Source organism: Pempheris klunzingeri, chromosome 16 (genome assembly GCF_042242105.1).
Source record: "Pempheris klunzingeri isolate RE-2024b chromosome 16, fPemKlu1.hap1, whole genome shotgun sequence".
Lineage (NCBI taxonomy): Eukaryota > Metazoa > Chordata > Actinopteri > Acropomatiformes > Pempheridae > Pempheris > Pempheris klunzingeri.
In genome coordinates, this window is record NC_092027.1 from 1,754,568 (window position 1) to 1,772,116 (window position 17,549).

The window sequence follows — 17,549 nt, forward strand, 5'->3', positions numbered from 1 at the left end:
AGAGATCACAGCCTGCGTGTCCCTGTGGTCTCTTCAGCTGGTTCAGGATCAGTTTCACCTTCAGTAACTGAATTTAATGCCAACACATAACCAGTTTCACATCCAGTTTCTCATGTTCATAACAAAAACCAAATTTCATGAAATTTCACAAAAGTGTTAAAGTCCGTTTGTGGTGAGGTCTGCATCTCTCACTAGGGTTCACTAACAGATCTTAGCAGACACATAGACGCATAATCTATATTTCTGTATCTATGGTGTATCAAAGGGGTTTAAAGGACGCACATACAATCAGACACGACAGGAATATTATTATAAATAAAGTTACTTTAACCCTTTTCTCCTTTAAGTAAAATTATTTTGGAGATACCACCCCGACTGTCCAAGATCTGAAATATTAAATATGTCACAGCTTTATTTCTAGAAGCTGTTTCATATAAACTGTTTCCTAAAACAGTCAGGACAGGTTCATATAATCTAGGACAGGATTAGACGTGTTAAACTGTCTGAAACTCACCTTTTAATGACTAAAACTGTTTAAAATCAGCTGGTTGTTTAAATCAGGTGAACCAACATTTTGGAAATGGTCACTGGGTCACATGACTGCAGCAGGAAGGAGTTAAAGTCAAGGATAAAAGCTGTAAAGGGACATTTCCAATATATTTAAAGGGTCTAAAGACACTCAAAGTAAGTAAAAATGGACTTAGATAAAATTAGAAATAACAATAATGATAGATAAAATAAAAAACTGGGAGAGTTAATATGAAACAAGTTCTAAAATGATAATAGTTAAATCTTTCTCCAGTGCCTGTAACCACTAAGTGACTTCCTGTATTGCGTGTGACCATCAGCATCAGCGTTCATTTACCACAGAATACATTGACAATGGGTTTCATTAGAAAAACGCACGTCTGCACACAGATGACTTCCTGTTCTCTGTTTGTCAGCCAGCACAAAGATGAAGGCGCTCGTCTTCAGCAGTCTGTTGGCTTCAACTCTGTGTTGCTTTGTGTCTGCAGGTAAGGACTCCTCTGCTCTCATATCTAGTCCTCATCACTTTAATGCTGCTGTTTGTATATTTTTGTTATTTTAGCTACCTGTAATGAAGCCTTGTTTCAGTCAGAGTATTGATCATGTGACCAAACAGCACCTTACCTGAGCTCATATTCTCATTTTATCAGACGCTTGCTTGCTTGTTGCTGGTTACACAGAGTGGAGTTCTCAGTCAGAAAGACGAAGTTAACCGAGTTTAAATTTGGTTGAACTTTCACTCGAGCAGATGCTTAGAGGAACGTGGCTTTAGTCTCTGGTTATAATTTAAAGTACCAAAACCACGTTTAAATTCATCCAGGTCACATCCGATGATCGCTCAGCTTATTTATTTGAAATGTGGTTTTCTCTTGCAGAAATAATCCATAAACAATCTGTGGAAAAGGGCCAAGTCTCTCTGCCGTGTCCTCACTCTGTGGAGGGTAAAGTGACGTGGAGCAGAGAGATTAATGGAAATAAAGTCGACATATTTATAATTGATGGTGAACGGGATATAAGACCCAATGACCCTTACAAACGATACTCGTCTTTGGCAGATAAATCACTTCACATTAACAAAGTTCAAGTCTCAGACTCTGGACGATACTTCTGTAATAATGGACCAGCTGTGAAACTGAAGGTGATCCCACAAGGTAACATCTGACTTTAATAAAACTCTTCTGCTTTCTGTAATCTCTTCCTGTTTCAAAGTCACGTCTCTGAGTTAAATGTTTCCCTTTTCTTTGATAAACATAAATTCATCCGCACAATAATGAAGTGATGCAGATGGTCACAGGACATGAAGGCTGTTGTTGGGTTCAACCTGCTGCTCTGTTCGCACCTTTGACGTCTTATTAGCAGAGCTAGCGTTAGCCACATAGCGATGGCGGACAGCGAGGCAGATTGAGGTTTTCAGCCTGCTGCTTTGACACACTGGGGACTCACATTTATGTTGGAAACACATTAAAAAGTGCATTTTAACAGTAGCTAACAAGAAAACCACTTATATAGTGAAAAGAAGTGGGAGATTAAAGGCAGATTATTTTGTGTTTAATGTACTCTACCTATTATATTTAAATTTGACTCACTTTAATCCAAACCATGATCTTTTCCTCAACATAACAGAGTGGTTTTGGTGCCTAAACGTAACCAGACTGCCACTGAAAACTGATAATAATAATAACAAAATAAAACTGAAATATGAAAGTTAACAAATCTTTCTGATTAAATTTTCTGTTTTTCAGAAGTCACAGGCTGGTTTCTACCTTTTTAGCATTTTTGCTAGCAGACAAACTTCTAGTTATGTAAGTTAGCTTCGTTTTCAGTCTCACAAGTGGAGCAAACAACATCGTCTGTGTTCAACTATGTGGTGAGAACTGATAAAGTGCATCTTAACATCCTGTATTATATGTTGTACGTGTCTTTCTCACCCTGAAGGTAACGGACTGTCACCCACAGCGGTCCAAACACCTCCAGCAACAACGTCTAAACCTACACCAACAACTGCTACAAGACCAACAGCAGCATCAAACACAGACACGACGACGGCAAAGAAAAAAAATGGTAACAAGAAACCTGAAAGAAAAAAACAAGAAAGGCAAGAGAGAGGAAGAGGGAGGATTAAATTATTCTGTGCATGTGTTTCTAGTCCACAATCTCACATTAACACATGAATATTCTCAAAGTTTATATTAAATAATATTATTATTATTACTACAACGGAAACGTCTTGACACGATACTTTTTATGGAAGCTGTTGTAACATAAAAACATTTAACTGACCGTCCGTCCCAAATCATGATCTGTCACTGAAGTGGACGTGTCCACGTTTTGAAGCAGCGTGTTCGGCTTCATGGCCGTCGCCATTTTGTTTTTTTTGGAGCCAGAAGTGACAGTCCACAGAGACCATCTCTGATTGGTTAGTCAGCAGGTAGCCCCGCCCTAAAGAGATATCTGATCACTGTAATATAGATTTACGGTTGTGACTGGTCATAAATGGTGGATGAATTTAATGTGAATGCTGTCAATCAAATGGTGAAACTGTTTGTCATACTGGACTCAGTCTTCTCTCTGCCCCACACAGGACGTAGAAAGACTCCAGACTTAAATAAAAGTACTGAAGAAACTTCAGCGAAGACAATAACAACTTCTACACCAGCGGTAAACAAAGGTAGGACGACAACCACAAAACAAAGACAGACTTAGAAGAAAAACATCATTTAAATGTTATTTGTTTGTTAAATTCTCATCAGAGTTCACAATAAATCCACTGTAGCATCAGTTCGACGCTACAGATCCAGCTGCTGTTTATTAGTAATACAAATAACAGTCAACTCTATTTTTATAGCAGGTTTCATAAACTAACTTACAGGCATCAAGTGAAAAGCAGGCAAAAAATAAGTCTTTAGCTTTGTTTTAAAGATCTTTAGTGAGCTGGCGTTCTTGATATCTGCAGGTAAGATGTCCATGTTTTGGCTGCAACCTTGATTTTCTTCATCAAACCTCCAATAAACCAGCAGCAGGAGTTTTGACTGAGTCTCTCAGTGGTAACAGTGAATCAGCTTTTCTGCATCTTTCTGATTTATAAACGGTCGCGCTAACATGAAATGTGCTGTCGTCTTGTCTTCCAGTGACTCCTGAAGAGCAACAACCACATTTTAGTTTGGTGATGAAAGTAACTGTCCCCCTACTCATCATCTTCATCATCCTCATCACCATCATCTACTTTATCAGGAAACACAGGCTTAAAAAACAAGGTGAATAAAATCTGACCCAGAAAAAAACATATGATAAAAACAACAATAATAATATAACATTTTAATAAATGCAAATGTGAGAATATGCACTAATACATGTGTGTGTGAGATGTTTATATATATTTCAAAGTCAAAGAGGAAAAAAAAGAAAATGTGCCCTGGAAATGTTTTAAATGTAAGCAGGAAAATATAGTAGAAATATTTACCATATTTTTTACAGTATATATTTTCTATATACAGAATTAACAATATGTTTTGTTAATTTATCGTCTACAACCACTTTTAAATATCCGTTATTTAAAAGTATCTTCTCTGCTTTGTTTCTGATGTCACAAACAAGGTGAGAGGGTTTTTCTAATTTTGTCACTAGTAAGATCTTTTTTTTTTCCGTCACAGGAAGTGAAGACACAAACGTCTATGAGGAGATTCACGATCGATTGGAGTCTCAACCCACAAATGGTGAGAAATAAGAGCAGTTCCTTTTTTATAAAAAAAGCACTTCCTGTTTCTAATGAGAACAACACTGATGTGAAATTAAACACCACAATCTGCTTTGTCATGCTTTCATCCACAAAAACACATCTAATTTTTCTGAGTCTCACAAAACAACAGTGCTTTAAACAAGTTTAGTTTCTTTACTTCTTCCTGCAAACAACATTTGTGCTCGATAGAAAGCTCCTACTGCTGCAGGCATGCAGACTTTTTGAAGCTGCTGCTGTTTGGTTATGTTTAGGCGTCTGGCTTTATCTATAAAACAGATCAATCGTGAGTTGATGTTAAGTTAAATGTTTTAACAGATGGATCAAACCTAAATGATCCCACGTATTCCACCATCCCCGACCTTCCTCCAGCGGAGAAGATGACCGGTAAATCATTTAAACTCAGATATTTCAGCATCGAAGGAAACCCTCTGGTGATATAGTCCTGGTCACACACACACTTTATGTATTTTATATTTAATTTCTCCCAACAGGCACATTTGCACCTGTTGATTCCCCTTATTGCCTGATCACCTACAAGGTTACTGGTGGAAATGCTCATTATTAAGGTAACTTAAATCATTACAACCTCATTTTGTCTTGCACGGTGTCGAATCTGTAAATCTGTAAAATAGCAGATTAAATGTAAAACTGGAGATAATAGAAACAAACATAATAAAGATGAATAATAATAAAATATAATATTATCATTATATATATTATAAAACAATAATGAAAGAACTTTTTTTTTCTTGATTCGCAGGTTCGTCCGTAAACAGCGACGACCATCATCGACATAAAGGTGCTTAGAATAAGAAAATAATGTGAATAAAAAAGCTGAGATGTTGGTCAAACGGCTTTTAAAGGGCTTTAAAGGAAAAAGCACACGTGACTTTTAACATGTTTCACATGTGAAATCAAACTAAGACAAACGAAATGTTTAATTTTGCATGAAAAATGTTCTTTGTTTGACATTTTATGTTGCAAAAGAGCCTTGAAGCTTCATGAAAATGACACTGAGTGAACTAACAAGAAGAAAAATCAGCTGTTTTATATAAACATCATTTCTTCTATGTCAATATATTATTTCTATATTTTCTATTTTGTGTTCATTTGTCATGTTTCTCCTGTTTTTACCTTTTTTTTTTCCTTGTTTGAGTCTAAATGAAATTGAAATGTTATTTTATTTATAATATTATATAATATAAATGTTCCATGTAAGGTCGATCAGCTAAACTGAGTTTGCTTCTGTTTGTTTCCCAAAATTAACTTCGTCATCTGGAAAGTTGCTGAATTTACAGTTTAATTTTAGATTTTTATGATTCATTTGTGCATTAAACAATGAGACAGAACATCAAACTACATCAAAGCTGGTCTGCCTCCTCTTCCTGTTTCTAAAATCACCTCTGTACTAAATGTTACATGTAAATAATGTTGTTGTAAACAGCTTTGATAGCGGACGTACCCACTTCCTCTCTTTATTTTTAGCGTGTTGCTGAATGAGTCGAGTTTTGACCTTTTCATCGTTACACCACGTTGAACCGTCTTCTCTGAGTCACTTGGGTAAAGTGTGAATGCATCTTCTGATTATGATCTCTGATTGTTCACACCACCAGTGGAGCAGGTTTCACACAAAATGACTAAAAAGAGACAGAAATGACTAAAAAGAGACAGAAAATGACTAAAAAGAGACAGAAAATAACTAAAAAGAGACAGAAAATAACTAGAAAGAGGCAGAAAATAACTAGAAAGAGAGAAAATAATTAGAAAGAGACAGAAAATAACTAGAAAGAGACAGAAAATGACTAGAAAGAGGCAGAAAATAACTAGAAAGAGACAGAAAATAACTAGAAAGAGGCAGAAAATAACTAGAAAGAGAGAAAATAACTAGAAAGAGACAGAAAATGACTAGAAAGAGGCAGAAAATAACTAGAAAGAGACAGAAAATAACTAGAAAGAGGCAGAAAATAACTAGAAAGAGAGAAAATAATTAGAAAGAGACAGAAAATAACTAGAAAGAGACAGAAATAACTAAAAAGAGACAGAAAATGACTAAAAGGAGACAGAAATGACTAAAAAGAGACAGAAAATGACTAAAGAGACAGAAAATAACTAAAAAGAGACAGAAAATAACTAAAAAGAGACAGAAATGACTAAAAGGAGACAGAAATGACTAAAAAGAGACAGAAAATAACTAAAAAGAGACAGAAAATAACTAAAAAGAGGCAGTTTGGTTTGTAAAAATGGTGAAAATAGTGAAAAGTGATTATTGCGAGGAAAAGCGGGTAAATCTTGATCGTTTTGGAACACGGAAGCAGGAAAAGCAGGATGACGCTCTGTGGTTCCCAGGAAGAGGAAGAGGAGCAGCAGGGATGAAGAGCGTCCCACACACTGAAGTTCCACAGTCTGACGTCTGCTTTTCACCTGAAGATGCTCAGTTTCATGATCGTCTGTCACGTCTGGTTCCTGCACACGGTCCTGATCCTCTGCAGGGAAAACTCCACAGGTACCGAAGGACCTCGTGCTCCTATATCTACATATTTTACTATATTCAGCACGTCTGTGTTTGGTTTTATTATTGTATCACTGTTTTCTGTCAGTTCTGTATATGTGCACTGATTCAGAGTTTTCTTAATTTAACTTTTACACTTTGAGACCTTAAATGCATCAGAATAAGTTTAGGAAATGTAAAGAAGTTTGTTGCGATGAAAAAAAAATAGGTTTTCAGTTTCTTTACAGCTGCAAAAAAGTCATTATATTCAGTTTAATTGTGATATAAATCTTTCTCAAACAACACTTTATGTACACTAAACCTCAAATAGCGGACAATATTATTTTTTAAATGAACTAAATGTGAAAAAGAAAACAAGTATTTGGCACCCAGCTCTTACGTCTATTTCTGTCTGACTGTATGTTTCCTGCGTTGTTATTTTGGGGCCGGCTGGGCAACATGTTCCCATGAGATAAAAGAGGGAAGGCAGATAAAAGAGGAAACACGGCTAAAAACTGACCATGAGCAGTCAAATGTCGGGTTACATGTGGATAACGTGATGCACAAAGGACATTCAGAATATTTCCAGTGGAAACATGAAAACCCAACAGAATATAAAGTAGTTAAAGTGAGCACAGTCCAAAGCCACCAGACTCCATTGAAAAAAACATTAATTTTACACAGTGATTTCTGGTCTACCGGTGTCTTGATCAGTTAGTTTGTTTGTGTTGTTGTGTGTGTGGTGTTTTAAAGGGTTACTTTGGATCCAACACAACATTTGTGAGACACACAATAAACAAACTGATCAAGGCGGCGATAGATCAGCAATGCCTGTGTTCTGCAAAGTAAAATCCCTGTTTTTGTGAATGGAGTCTGGTGTGTTTGCAGAGAGCGATATAACGAGCCTTTTGGTAGAGAGCGAGCTCTGCTAACACACCAGACTCCATTCACAAAAACAGTAATTTTACCTTGAAGAACACAGGAGTGGCTGATCTACTGCTGCCTCTATTGGCTTGTTTGTTTGTGCTATTGTGTGTTGCACAAGTATTGTGTTGGATCTGAACAAACCCTTTAAAACACCAAAGTCACACCACAACACAAACAAACTAACCGATCGAAGCAGCAGTAGACCAGAAACTCCCATGTTAAATCCCTGTTTTAGTGAATGGAGTCTGGTGTGTGTGCAGAGAGCGATATAACAGCTGTTTGTGGTTAAACCAAAAGGATCTTCCAGGTCTCTCTCTGTAGGGATCCTTTCCATGATGCTGTCACACACTTAGAATAACACTCTGAGCCTGTCAGTGGATCAAACAAGCTCTTTTAGTGGACCTACTGTGATCAGGTGCAGTTGTCCCAAAGGATCACGTTGCAGCCATTGCAGCCAATAAAAGTGAAATTAAACATGGTGAAATAAAGAGATGAGGGTTCCTGTTTCTGTCCTCTGCCAGTGATCCGGTTCTCGGTCCCTGAGGATCACCACGTCAGCCTGCCGTGTGGAGGCCTTGACGACCCCGATGTGGTCTGGACCCACCAGGACAGGAAGGTCCCGGTGACCCTACTGGAGGACTACAGCAGCAGTGAGGACGGCACTCGCTACCTGCTGCTGCCCGGCGGCGGCCTGCACCTCCTGCAGCTGGACGACTCCGACAGCGGGGAGTACCGCTGCAACCAGAGGCTGGTGGCCGAGCTGCAGGTGCTGACAGGTGCGCTGGGGGCGGAGCCGAGAGTGGTGCATCATGGGAGTGAGGGACACATGTACAAGTGTGCCTTTAAAGTGTAAAGCTGTTGACAATTATCCTGACAAAACAAATATTAAGGTGTATTTTTGTGTGTTTTCTCTGTCTGATAAGTGACTGAAAATTATTATGAAGGAGCTTTTACATGATATTTTTCTAAAAGAGGATTCCTGCAGTCTGAATTTGTCACACACACACACACACACACACACACACACACACACACACACACACACCACCTCAAAATGTACAAAAGTGAACTTTTAAATCCGAACTGGAGACTAAACGCAGATTTTTGCCAAATGTTGGCTTTGATTGCTCCACAATCTCTGATCTGGTCTCTTACACTCTGTGGTTTAGGCTCATAATGTTTCATGTACCACCTGCTGAGAGACACAATGATAAATACCCATAGTTCCTCTTTGTTTCTGCCCCCCCCCCCAGGCCGTGACTTCATGGTGTCTGCAGGCTGGACGCTGCTGCTCCCCTGCAGCACCTCCAGACCCAAAAAGAAGTGGTTTTATCAGCGGAGGGAAGGAGGGAGGCAGGAGGTCATCTTCACCTGGTTCAAAAACGGTACGGCGAGACCAGAGAGGGAGGGGGGTCGGCTCAGCTACGAGAACGGCGCCCTGCAGATCCGGGACCTGCATCCAAACGACGCCGGAGTCTACCTGTGCAACAAGAAGGTGGTGGGCAGACTCACCGTCCTGACAGGTGGGTGGTTCCACATTCAGCTCAGTTAGTGTGTGCTTTTACTTTTAATGTTCTTGATGTGATACGTCCCGAAATAATCCATGTTTTCAAATGAATTGATGAATTTTGACGCTTTTCTATGAATTTTTCAACTTTTATTTACTCATTCATGCATTTTCCATCTAGAGACTCCAGTCAAACTTTGAAATGTCCCATATTTTCCAAACATTTTGGGTTTTGGGGGTTTTAATCCCATCAAACCTTCTAACCAAAGTACTGGAAGTGCATTCTGGGTTTTAACTCAACTTTTAAATCCCATTAAAACTCTATTTAAGGTTTGTTTACAATGGAAATGAATGAGAAAAACCTTCAAACCCGCCCACACAGGTTTCATTCATGCATCCACATAGAAACTCTCAAAACTTTGAAATGTTCCACATCTTTCATACATTCTGTGTTTTATTGAATTAAAACATACAACTGCATTTTAAGTGTGATGAACTGATATAATATAATTTAATATAACATAATTTAATATAATTTAATTTAATATAATATAATTTAATTTAATTTTATTTTATTTTATTTAATTTAATTTAATTTAATATAACATAACATAATATAATATAAGACAGTTACTACGGCCTGTTATTTCTATATGGCTGCTGCTATGGATCTTTTTTAATTAAATAAAATCATTTTAAAGTCACTATTTTGTGCCAAATTATAGATTTCTTCTGTATGAAGCATCATTATTGTAAAACGAACCCCTTCACCTTGATTCTAGATGACACCTGCACATTATCCCTTACCCATAAAGCACTCTGCTCAGGTAGTTACGCTTTGAGAGGAGTTAACAACTTGTTCTAAAAAAAACTTCTTTTCTTATTAATCAGTGCAGCCAGAGCCAACCGGCGTCCAGCAAACCAGCAGCACGACCCAAACACCCACTGTGATGAAAACAGGTGGGATTCATTTACATCAGTACAACAGAAACATGAAGAATAATTTAAGTCAGTTTCAATTTAATTATCAACTGCTTGTATTTTGATTAAATGCTTATTTTATTCTTATAAAGCTTATAAACAGATTAATGTATGAATGTGGGAAAATGTTACATCCAGTTTGACCATTTTTGTGCATTTTTTAAAATAATCAATTTCATGGTGGTCAAATGTTAAATATTAATAATCAAAAAAAAAAACCAGAATGTTTTCTCATATTGAAATAAACAGCACTGCAATATAAAACAATGAAAAGTGTGCGTATCAATAGTTTGTTAACTGTTTCATGTTGTTCCTACTCTGTTTGTCAGATGTGGTTGAAATAAAAAAGAAGAAGAAGAGACCAGAGAACGGTCAGTCACATCCTTCCCTCACCGCCCCCGATAGATAGATAGATAGATAGATAGATAGATAGATAGATAGATAGATAGATAGATAGATAGATAGATAGATAGATAGATAGATAGAAGCTTAAGTGATCACCACCATGAATACAAACAAATAAATAAGCAAAATAACAAAAGAAATAAAAAAGTTTTGCAGGTAAATAAATACAAATGTAATGATTGTGAATGTTTGACGAGCGGCTGCTCTGCCTGTCGTCTCTCTCAGCCCTGCTGATGGTCGCCGTCGTCGGTTTGGGGTTAATGATCCTCCTCATGGCCGCCGTCTGTGTGTTACTGACCAGCATGAGGTGCAGGAGCAAGAAGAGATACAGACGCACGGGTCATTATTTCTTTATTCAGTCTGTTTCATCAGATTTTTCTTTTTTTACAAAACATTTCTTGGAATTGAAAAACTGGAAAATTGATTTTTTAAAAAATTTCTTTGTGTATTTTATGTAGTTAATTCATTCATGTATTCATTTCCTGTCCCGTTAGTCGTGTTCCTCCATATGTGTGGTTTTAATATCACATCTCTGTGTTTAAAGTTGAAGCAGTAAGAAACTTCTGCAGCCCATAAACGTTTCAAACCAGTTAAAGGATAACGTTGGTATTTTTAAACAACAAAGTTTTGTTTTACATATTTTGAAATTTAAATGACTTGAAAGCACAAAAACTGGTCCAGTAGACTGCCTCAGCTGGCAACCGAGAATGAGTGGTTAAGTGATCCTTTGGGACAGCTGCACCTGATCACAGTAGGTCCACTAAAAGAGCTTGTTTGATCCACTGACAGGCTCAGAGTGTTATTCTAAGTGTGTGACAGCATCATGGAAAGGATCCCTACAGAGAGAGACCTGGAAGATCCTTTTGGTTTAACCACAAACAGCACACACACCAGACTACATTCATAAAAACAGGGATTTAACATGGGAAATGATGGTCTACCGCTGCTTTAATCGGTTAGTTTGTTTGTGTTGTTGTGTGACTTTGGTGTTTTAAAGAGTTAGTTCGGATCCAACACAATATTTGTGTGACACACAGTAACACAAACAAACAAGCCAATAGAGGCAGCAGTAGATCAGCCACTCCTGTGTTGGTAAAACTCCTGCAAGGTAAAATTCCTGTTTTAGTGAATGTAGTCTGGTGTGTGTGCTGTTTGTGGTTAAACCAAAAGGATCTTCCAGGTCTCTCTCTGCAGGGATCCTTTCCATGATGCTGTCAGACACCGAAGGATTACAGCCATTACAGCTCAGTCTCATTCCAATAGTTTCTGTACCTGCCAGTCATTTGAAATTACGAAACATTTTTTTGTGACAGATCAGTGATACGAGGAAACTGCTGCCATCTTTATGTTCATCCTCTTTTGTTTCATCAGCAGCAGCAGCAGCAGCTCAGAGGCACGAGGACACCGAGCTGCAGCCGTGGAAGACGTCCAACACACAAACTGGTAAAACCCTCATTCCTTCTCACTGCATGCTTCACTAATCCTCAGGTGTGTTCTCACCTGTTAGCACACCTGTCTCTCTCTCTCTCTCTCTCTCTCTCTCTCTCTCTCTCTCTGTGTAGAGTGTGTGCTTTACGAGAGCTCGTCTCAGCCGGAGGAGACGATCCATTACGCCTCTCTGGGCCGACAGAACTGGAGGGAGAGACCCAACTGGACCGATCCGAACCACCACGACGTCATCTACTCCTCCGTCATCACCAGACCTGCCGCCAAATAGACAGAAACACACACTACTGCGTCCTGTCGTGGCCCTCTGACACACAGCAGGCGGATGAAATGTTAAATATAAAACCACAGGATCATAATTATACATGTAAATGATCTTTCTGGAAGTAAACGTTTGCTGTTAAAGAGTCTGATTTTGCTTAACGTCGTCCTTTCAAGGGAAATTTACATCAGAAGTACACATTGACTGTATTAACATGGATGTGGCTGCATGAAACCTAGTTTACACCAGGAAGAGGGGGCGGGGCTTTAGGGGCGGGGCTTCCTGTTCATTGACCAATCAGAGAAGGGTCGTGTCTAAATCTAACCAATCGGACGCTGAGGTCTTCAGGGAATTAAAGCCACTTCTGGCTCCAGAAAAATCAAAGATGGCGGCGGCCAAAGTGCCAAGAATAAATGCCGAGAGTTAAATGAGACGACGAGGTTGCCAGGCAACAAGCTGAGTCTCCCTGAAGTGACTCGTCCGGCACATTACACCTCGTAAAATCATGAAAATTGTTTTTATGCTTTGATTTTGGGACTTTTTAGACAAACAAGAAAACTCAGTTAGTGAGTGAACTTGAAAGCTGCTGGTAGCTGTTTCCAGTCTTTATGCTAAGCTAAGCTAACTAGCCGCTGGCTCCTATTAAATATTCCATAATTTACTCTTTAATATTCACTTTAATATATTTTTTATATACTTTAAAAACAGCGTTCATGACTGGTTTCATGAAACATGTTTATTCCAGCACATCTCCTTCATTTATTATCCGTGTTATTAATTATATTATTGATTATCATCGTTTTTAAAGTTTAAAACACTTTAGCAAACTTTTTGAACATACATATTTTATTACTATTTATGTTTCAGCACCACAAACAACATTAGCTTTTGTTCTAAATTATTTATTTATTGCTTTTTTGTCCATATATGCGTATTTTTTATAAAAAGAAAAGAAACTGTCGACAGATACATTTGAACAACAGGGAGACGTACTACAAACAAACTTTTTTACCATTATGTGCATTTGGCAAACAGTAACAGAGTCACAGTAACATTTTGACATTTTCCTGAGGTGTATTTGTGCGAATAAATGAATGTAAAGAAGCAAAAAACAATTTCTGAAAACTAAAAGCAAAGAAGAGAAGAAAGAAGAGATCATGCAAGAAAAAGACATCACGCTAGCTTATTAAAAAACTAAATAACCTGGTTGAATTTTGCCATGAATCACACACGTGATGTCTGTCAGATCATTTTGCGAGAAAGTTGAAAGTTGAAAGTTTGTTGTTGAAAATACGTAATCAGACAGACGACACACCCAAACGTCTGCAGCGGCGTGCAGCTAACCGGCGGCGCTAAAGCTGGGATAGAGGTAGATAGAAGGGTGATGGAGGGTGATGGCTGATAAAAGGAGTCTCTGATAAAACACATCCGGTCAGATAACGTTACATTAGCACGGGGACGTAGCGTAGTTAGCTCGCTAGCTAGCAGGAGAGGAGAGGATGTAGCTCACTGAGCGGTTTCACACCAAACTAAATGGTTCTTTACCATCTTTGTGGTTTTAAAATGATCTTTTAAACTGACAAACATCAGACTTTATTTGTCTCTATGACTGTAAATATTTTCTCCAAAATAAAGTCCCATGATGCACTCCTGTCTATAAACTTGTTGAAATAGCAGAAACTAAAAACGGGCATATTTTTACGTTTAGAAAATCTTTAAATCAAAGCAGGTTTTACTGCTGTGAAACAACAAATAGTCCTTTTATCTGAGGTCATGTGATCCGTTTGGTTTCTTGCGACTGGCCACTGCAGAGTATGTGACGTCCTCTTTGGCCAATCCCGTGCCACCTCGGCCAGAGGGGCGGGGCTTGTCTGCATGCTTCAGACTGGAATAGTGCAGCGAAGCGTCCTGCAGCGACAGAAGAGTAATTATACTTTATATAAAGGTGCATGAAGGTCACGATAACATAGTTAGAGAGAAGATTTTAAAGTAGTTTTTAAAGTTATATAAGTTTATTAAGTCTACAAATAAATTGCAGTCGTATGCTTCACTTTTGGTCTTTCACAGGATTTTAACGACTCCACATTCACATCAATCTTTCACTTGTAGTGTCTGATATGTGCCTTTAGTGAGTATAAATATGAATGTAGTGTTTGGTATGTGCCTTTAGGGCATATGATGTTGGTAGTGGTCAGTGTTTCTCTTCTTCGGATCTGTGATCAATTATCTGGAGACGAGAGGCTGGGAATTGCTTGACCTGGCCGGGGAGATCTGACCTTTGCTCCCCCTTACTAGATACTGGGGGATGGTGTCCTTCTAATATATCCGTGTTCCCCTAAAACAAAGACTAGACCTGTTATATGGATGAAAACCAGATGTTGGGATGTATGGTCAAGGGGGTATAAAGAAGTGACCAGAGAGGTGGCTCGAGGAAGACGAGGACAGAGAGACAGCAGATTCGGCCGGGGGTTACGCTGTCTGTTCCTGCAATTGGCTGAACGTCTTCTCAGGCTTCCATGGTGCCTGTTAGACAACTGACCTTTTTGCAATAAACCTATTTTTATTCATTAAGTCGTTGTCAGCGGAAGTTTCCTTTCATCAGCTGCACATCATCATCATCAGAGAAGATACGACACACTATTTGAGAATCAGGTGTTTTTAAAGGAGTAAAAAGTGTTTGTGCTACGTCTCCACCCATCCACTGACCTCTGAGGCCCTCGGACCGGTGTCGCATCTCGCCGAGTCACAGCAGCAAACAGCCGGTTTACCTGAAGAGAAAAGAGGAGCAAAGGTGTGAGAGAATGATTTAATCTGTTCTAAAGAGGCTCGAGGTTCAACAGTTATTACAGTGTTAAATCTAGCCATCAAGCATGAATCTATTGTGGGGACTGTGGGGAGTGAGAGAGTCCAGCCCTCAGTGCTGAGAAGGCTGTGACTTACAGGAAGTATGAAAGTAGAAAGTGAAACTAAGTCAGGCTGTTTGTGTCGTAACAGCTGCCTCGACGTTCAGACAGCTCAGACGGGAGAAGCAGTTGGTTTTTCTTTGTGTGTGGAGAGCAAACGTCCCTCTTGCTGCCCTCCTCCTCCTCCTCCTCCTCTTCTCAGCGGCATGCCGGACGCCAGGCTGTGTCTGGAGGCCCTGTCGGTGCTCTCCGGCTGTAATGTGGAGCCGACTGACGGGCCCTCCCAGCTCAGCCCGCAGGACTTTGTCAACATCGTGGCCCTCAAGGAGTTTTACAAGCAGGAGGGGTTTAAGGAGCTGGAGTATCCCAGTTTAGGGACTTTATCCCTGCAGGACCAGGACGACCAGGACATGTACAGCGCCCCCCCGGCGCTGACCGAGGGCGCCTCCACCGCCGGGCCGGAGCAGAGCCTCAGGACCACGATGAAGATCAACCCTAAGGACTTCTTCCACCCCCAGTACGACTACGACTTCACCAACATAAAGGTTAGTCCTCTTCCCTTCTGCTGCACTCTTTATCTCTCTGAAGGGTGGGGGGAGGGAAACAGGGAACAACAGGCTGAATGACCAAGAGAACAAATAAGAGTGAGGAAATCAGTGGGTAAGAGAGTGTCCGAGCTAGTTCACTAATGTTTTCACCCTTTAACTAACGCTGTAAAAGATGTCCTTGAACACATCGTCCTGTTAACCAGTGAGGGAGCTAAAATGACCTCTGGGCTCCTGCCAATGTGTTTTATTGGTGCTTTATTAAATCTAACGTGTGCCGACCCCTCTGTCCACCCCCAGGATGGCAACACCAAGTTCTTGCGAGGTAATGAGCCGTACGTCCGTCCCTGTGGGTGGACCCGGGTCGCCCTGCAGGTCCTGCAGAGGTACGACGGCGGGGACGGCTGGCTCGGGACGGGGAGGGACGCCTGGCCCGTCTCCTACCACGGGCAACACATGGACGGCTCCCTCGGCATCATCCTGACCCGCGGCGAGGGCCCCGGCGATGAGCCGAGCTTCCTGGAGGCCGCCGCCGCCTCTCTGGTCACCAAGGAGACGAGGGGCAGAGGGGTGTACTCCACGCCGGACGTCAGGATGGCGGAGAAGTACTGCAGGAAGTTCAAGTCCAAGGTGGACGGGAAGATGTACAAAGTGCTTCTTCAGAACCGCATCAACCCGGAGAGGAGGAAGACGTGCCAGAGGGAGGACACCTGGCTGGTCTACGTCCCCGAAGGCCGCAACGACGTCCAGACGAGGGCCATCGTGCAGGAGTCCATCCGGCCGTACGGGCTGCTGCTGAAGCTGGTGTGAGGACACTCAGACAACCAGAATGATCAAGCCGAAGTTTTATTGATTATTGGCAAAGAAACAAAAACACAGATGTGGGAGTAACCAAGATACCATTAAGAGCCTTTTTCTTACTTTGTATAAGAATAATCCTAAAAATAACAAAGATACAGCTGAACTGCAGAAACTGAGTCCTACTTCACTGACTTAGGACCTTCTGTTGACCTTCAGCTGCCTTATTATTATTAGTTTTATGTTTAAAAAAAGCTCTAGAGAAGTCATTTTAACTTTTATGTCTGTGTTATGATGTCGTCATCTAACGTGACAGTTTCCTTTGTTATTGTAGGAACAAATAGTTCTCCGTAATGAGTTGCTTGGATTTTAAAGTGAACTTTTTGCACAGGCCGACTACATTTGAACTGGTGAAAGTGTGCGTCGTCAAACCAAAAGTGGTTTTATTATCCTGGCATTGCTGCTTTCAGGGCATCAAACATGTTAGATACTGTTTAAAGCAATTAACCTGTGACTTTGAATGAACGGTCTGTTTTGTCCGTACCGTACATCCATTAAGACTACAACTCCCAAAGAGTCCGATCTTCCTGTTTTCCATGTATGTAATTGAACAGTGTGCACAGATCCTGGTGTGTGGAAGCTGTTTATTGTGTTATTCTACAATTAAACAAGGTGATGTTATATCGTTTCACTTCTTACAGTGTCTCTTCATATTAATATCGAAGGTTCGAGGCAGTGGACTTTGGAGCCATCACCAATGTCAAATTTGAAAGTTTTGCAAATCTAAAAACCCTTTGTTTACTTTTCCCTTTCCCGGACTCGTCCTGGCAGCACGTTCTCCTTTCAGAGAGCTGAGATGTGTCCGTAGATGATGGAAAGAATAAATGAAATAGTAATAAATAGATAATAAACACACAACCAACCATCAGACCACGCACCTGAGCACAGGAAGGATGTGACGATGATGACGACACACAGGACGAGTGAAGCTGGAAGAACACAGATCCCCAGACTCCAACATGG

The 17,549-nt window shown here is 40.1% G+C and overlaps 2 protein-coding genes and 1 long non-coding RNA gene across 4 annotated transcripts; all 3 read left to right on the forward strand.

Moving 5' to 3' along the window:
* The first annotated feature begins 3,716 nt into the window (after positions 1 to 3,716).
* On the forward strand, positions 3,717 to 5,153 carry LOC139216076 (uncharacterized). The gene is made up of 5 exons (XR_011585541.1): positions 3,717 to 3,782; positions 4,179 to 4,241; positions 4,580 to 4,648; positions 4,756 to 4,830; positions 5,025 to 5,153. It is a non-coding gene; the product is annotated as an uncharacterized lncRNA (long non-coding RNA).
* A 1,527-nt stretch (positions 5,154 to 6,680) lies between these two features.
* LOC139215466 (uncharacterized) lies at positions 6,681 to 12,428 on the forward strand. Of its 2 annotated transcripts, none has more exons than XM_070846438.1 (8): positions 6,681 to 6,767; positions 8,201 to 8,455; positions 8,933 to 9,202; positions 10,078 to 10,146; positions 10,497 to 10,538; positions 10,798 to 10,911; positions 11,944 to 12,015; positions 12,135 to 12,428. In XM_070846438.1, exons 1-8 carry the CDS (start codon positions 6,692 to 6,694, stop codon positions 12,287 to 12,289), a joined length of 1,053 nt encoding a protein of 350 aa, XP_070702539.1. In that variant the 5' UTR covers positions 6,681 to 6,691; the 3' UTR covers positions 12,290 to 12,428. The 2 variants fall into 2 exon arrangements, with proteins under 2 accessions (XP_070702539.1, XP_070702540.1); XM_070846439.1 differs by having other exon boundaries at positions 11,947 to 12,015.
* Positions 12,429 to 15,261: 2,833 nt separating this feature from the next.
* On the forward strand, positions 15,262 to 17,214 carry LOC139215646 (uncharacterized). The gene is made up of 2 exons (XM_070846672.1): positions 15,262 to 15,728; positions 16,029 to 17,214. Exons 1-2 carry the CDS (start codon positions 15,390 to 15,392, stop codon positions 16,536 to 16,538), a joined length of 849 nt encoding a protein of 282 aa, XP_070702773.1. The 5' UTR covers positions 15,262 to 15,389; the 3' UTR covers positions 16,539 to 17,214.
* The last annotated feature ends 335 nt before the right edge of the window (positions 17,215 to 17,549 follow it).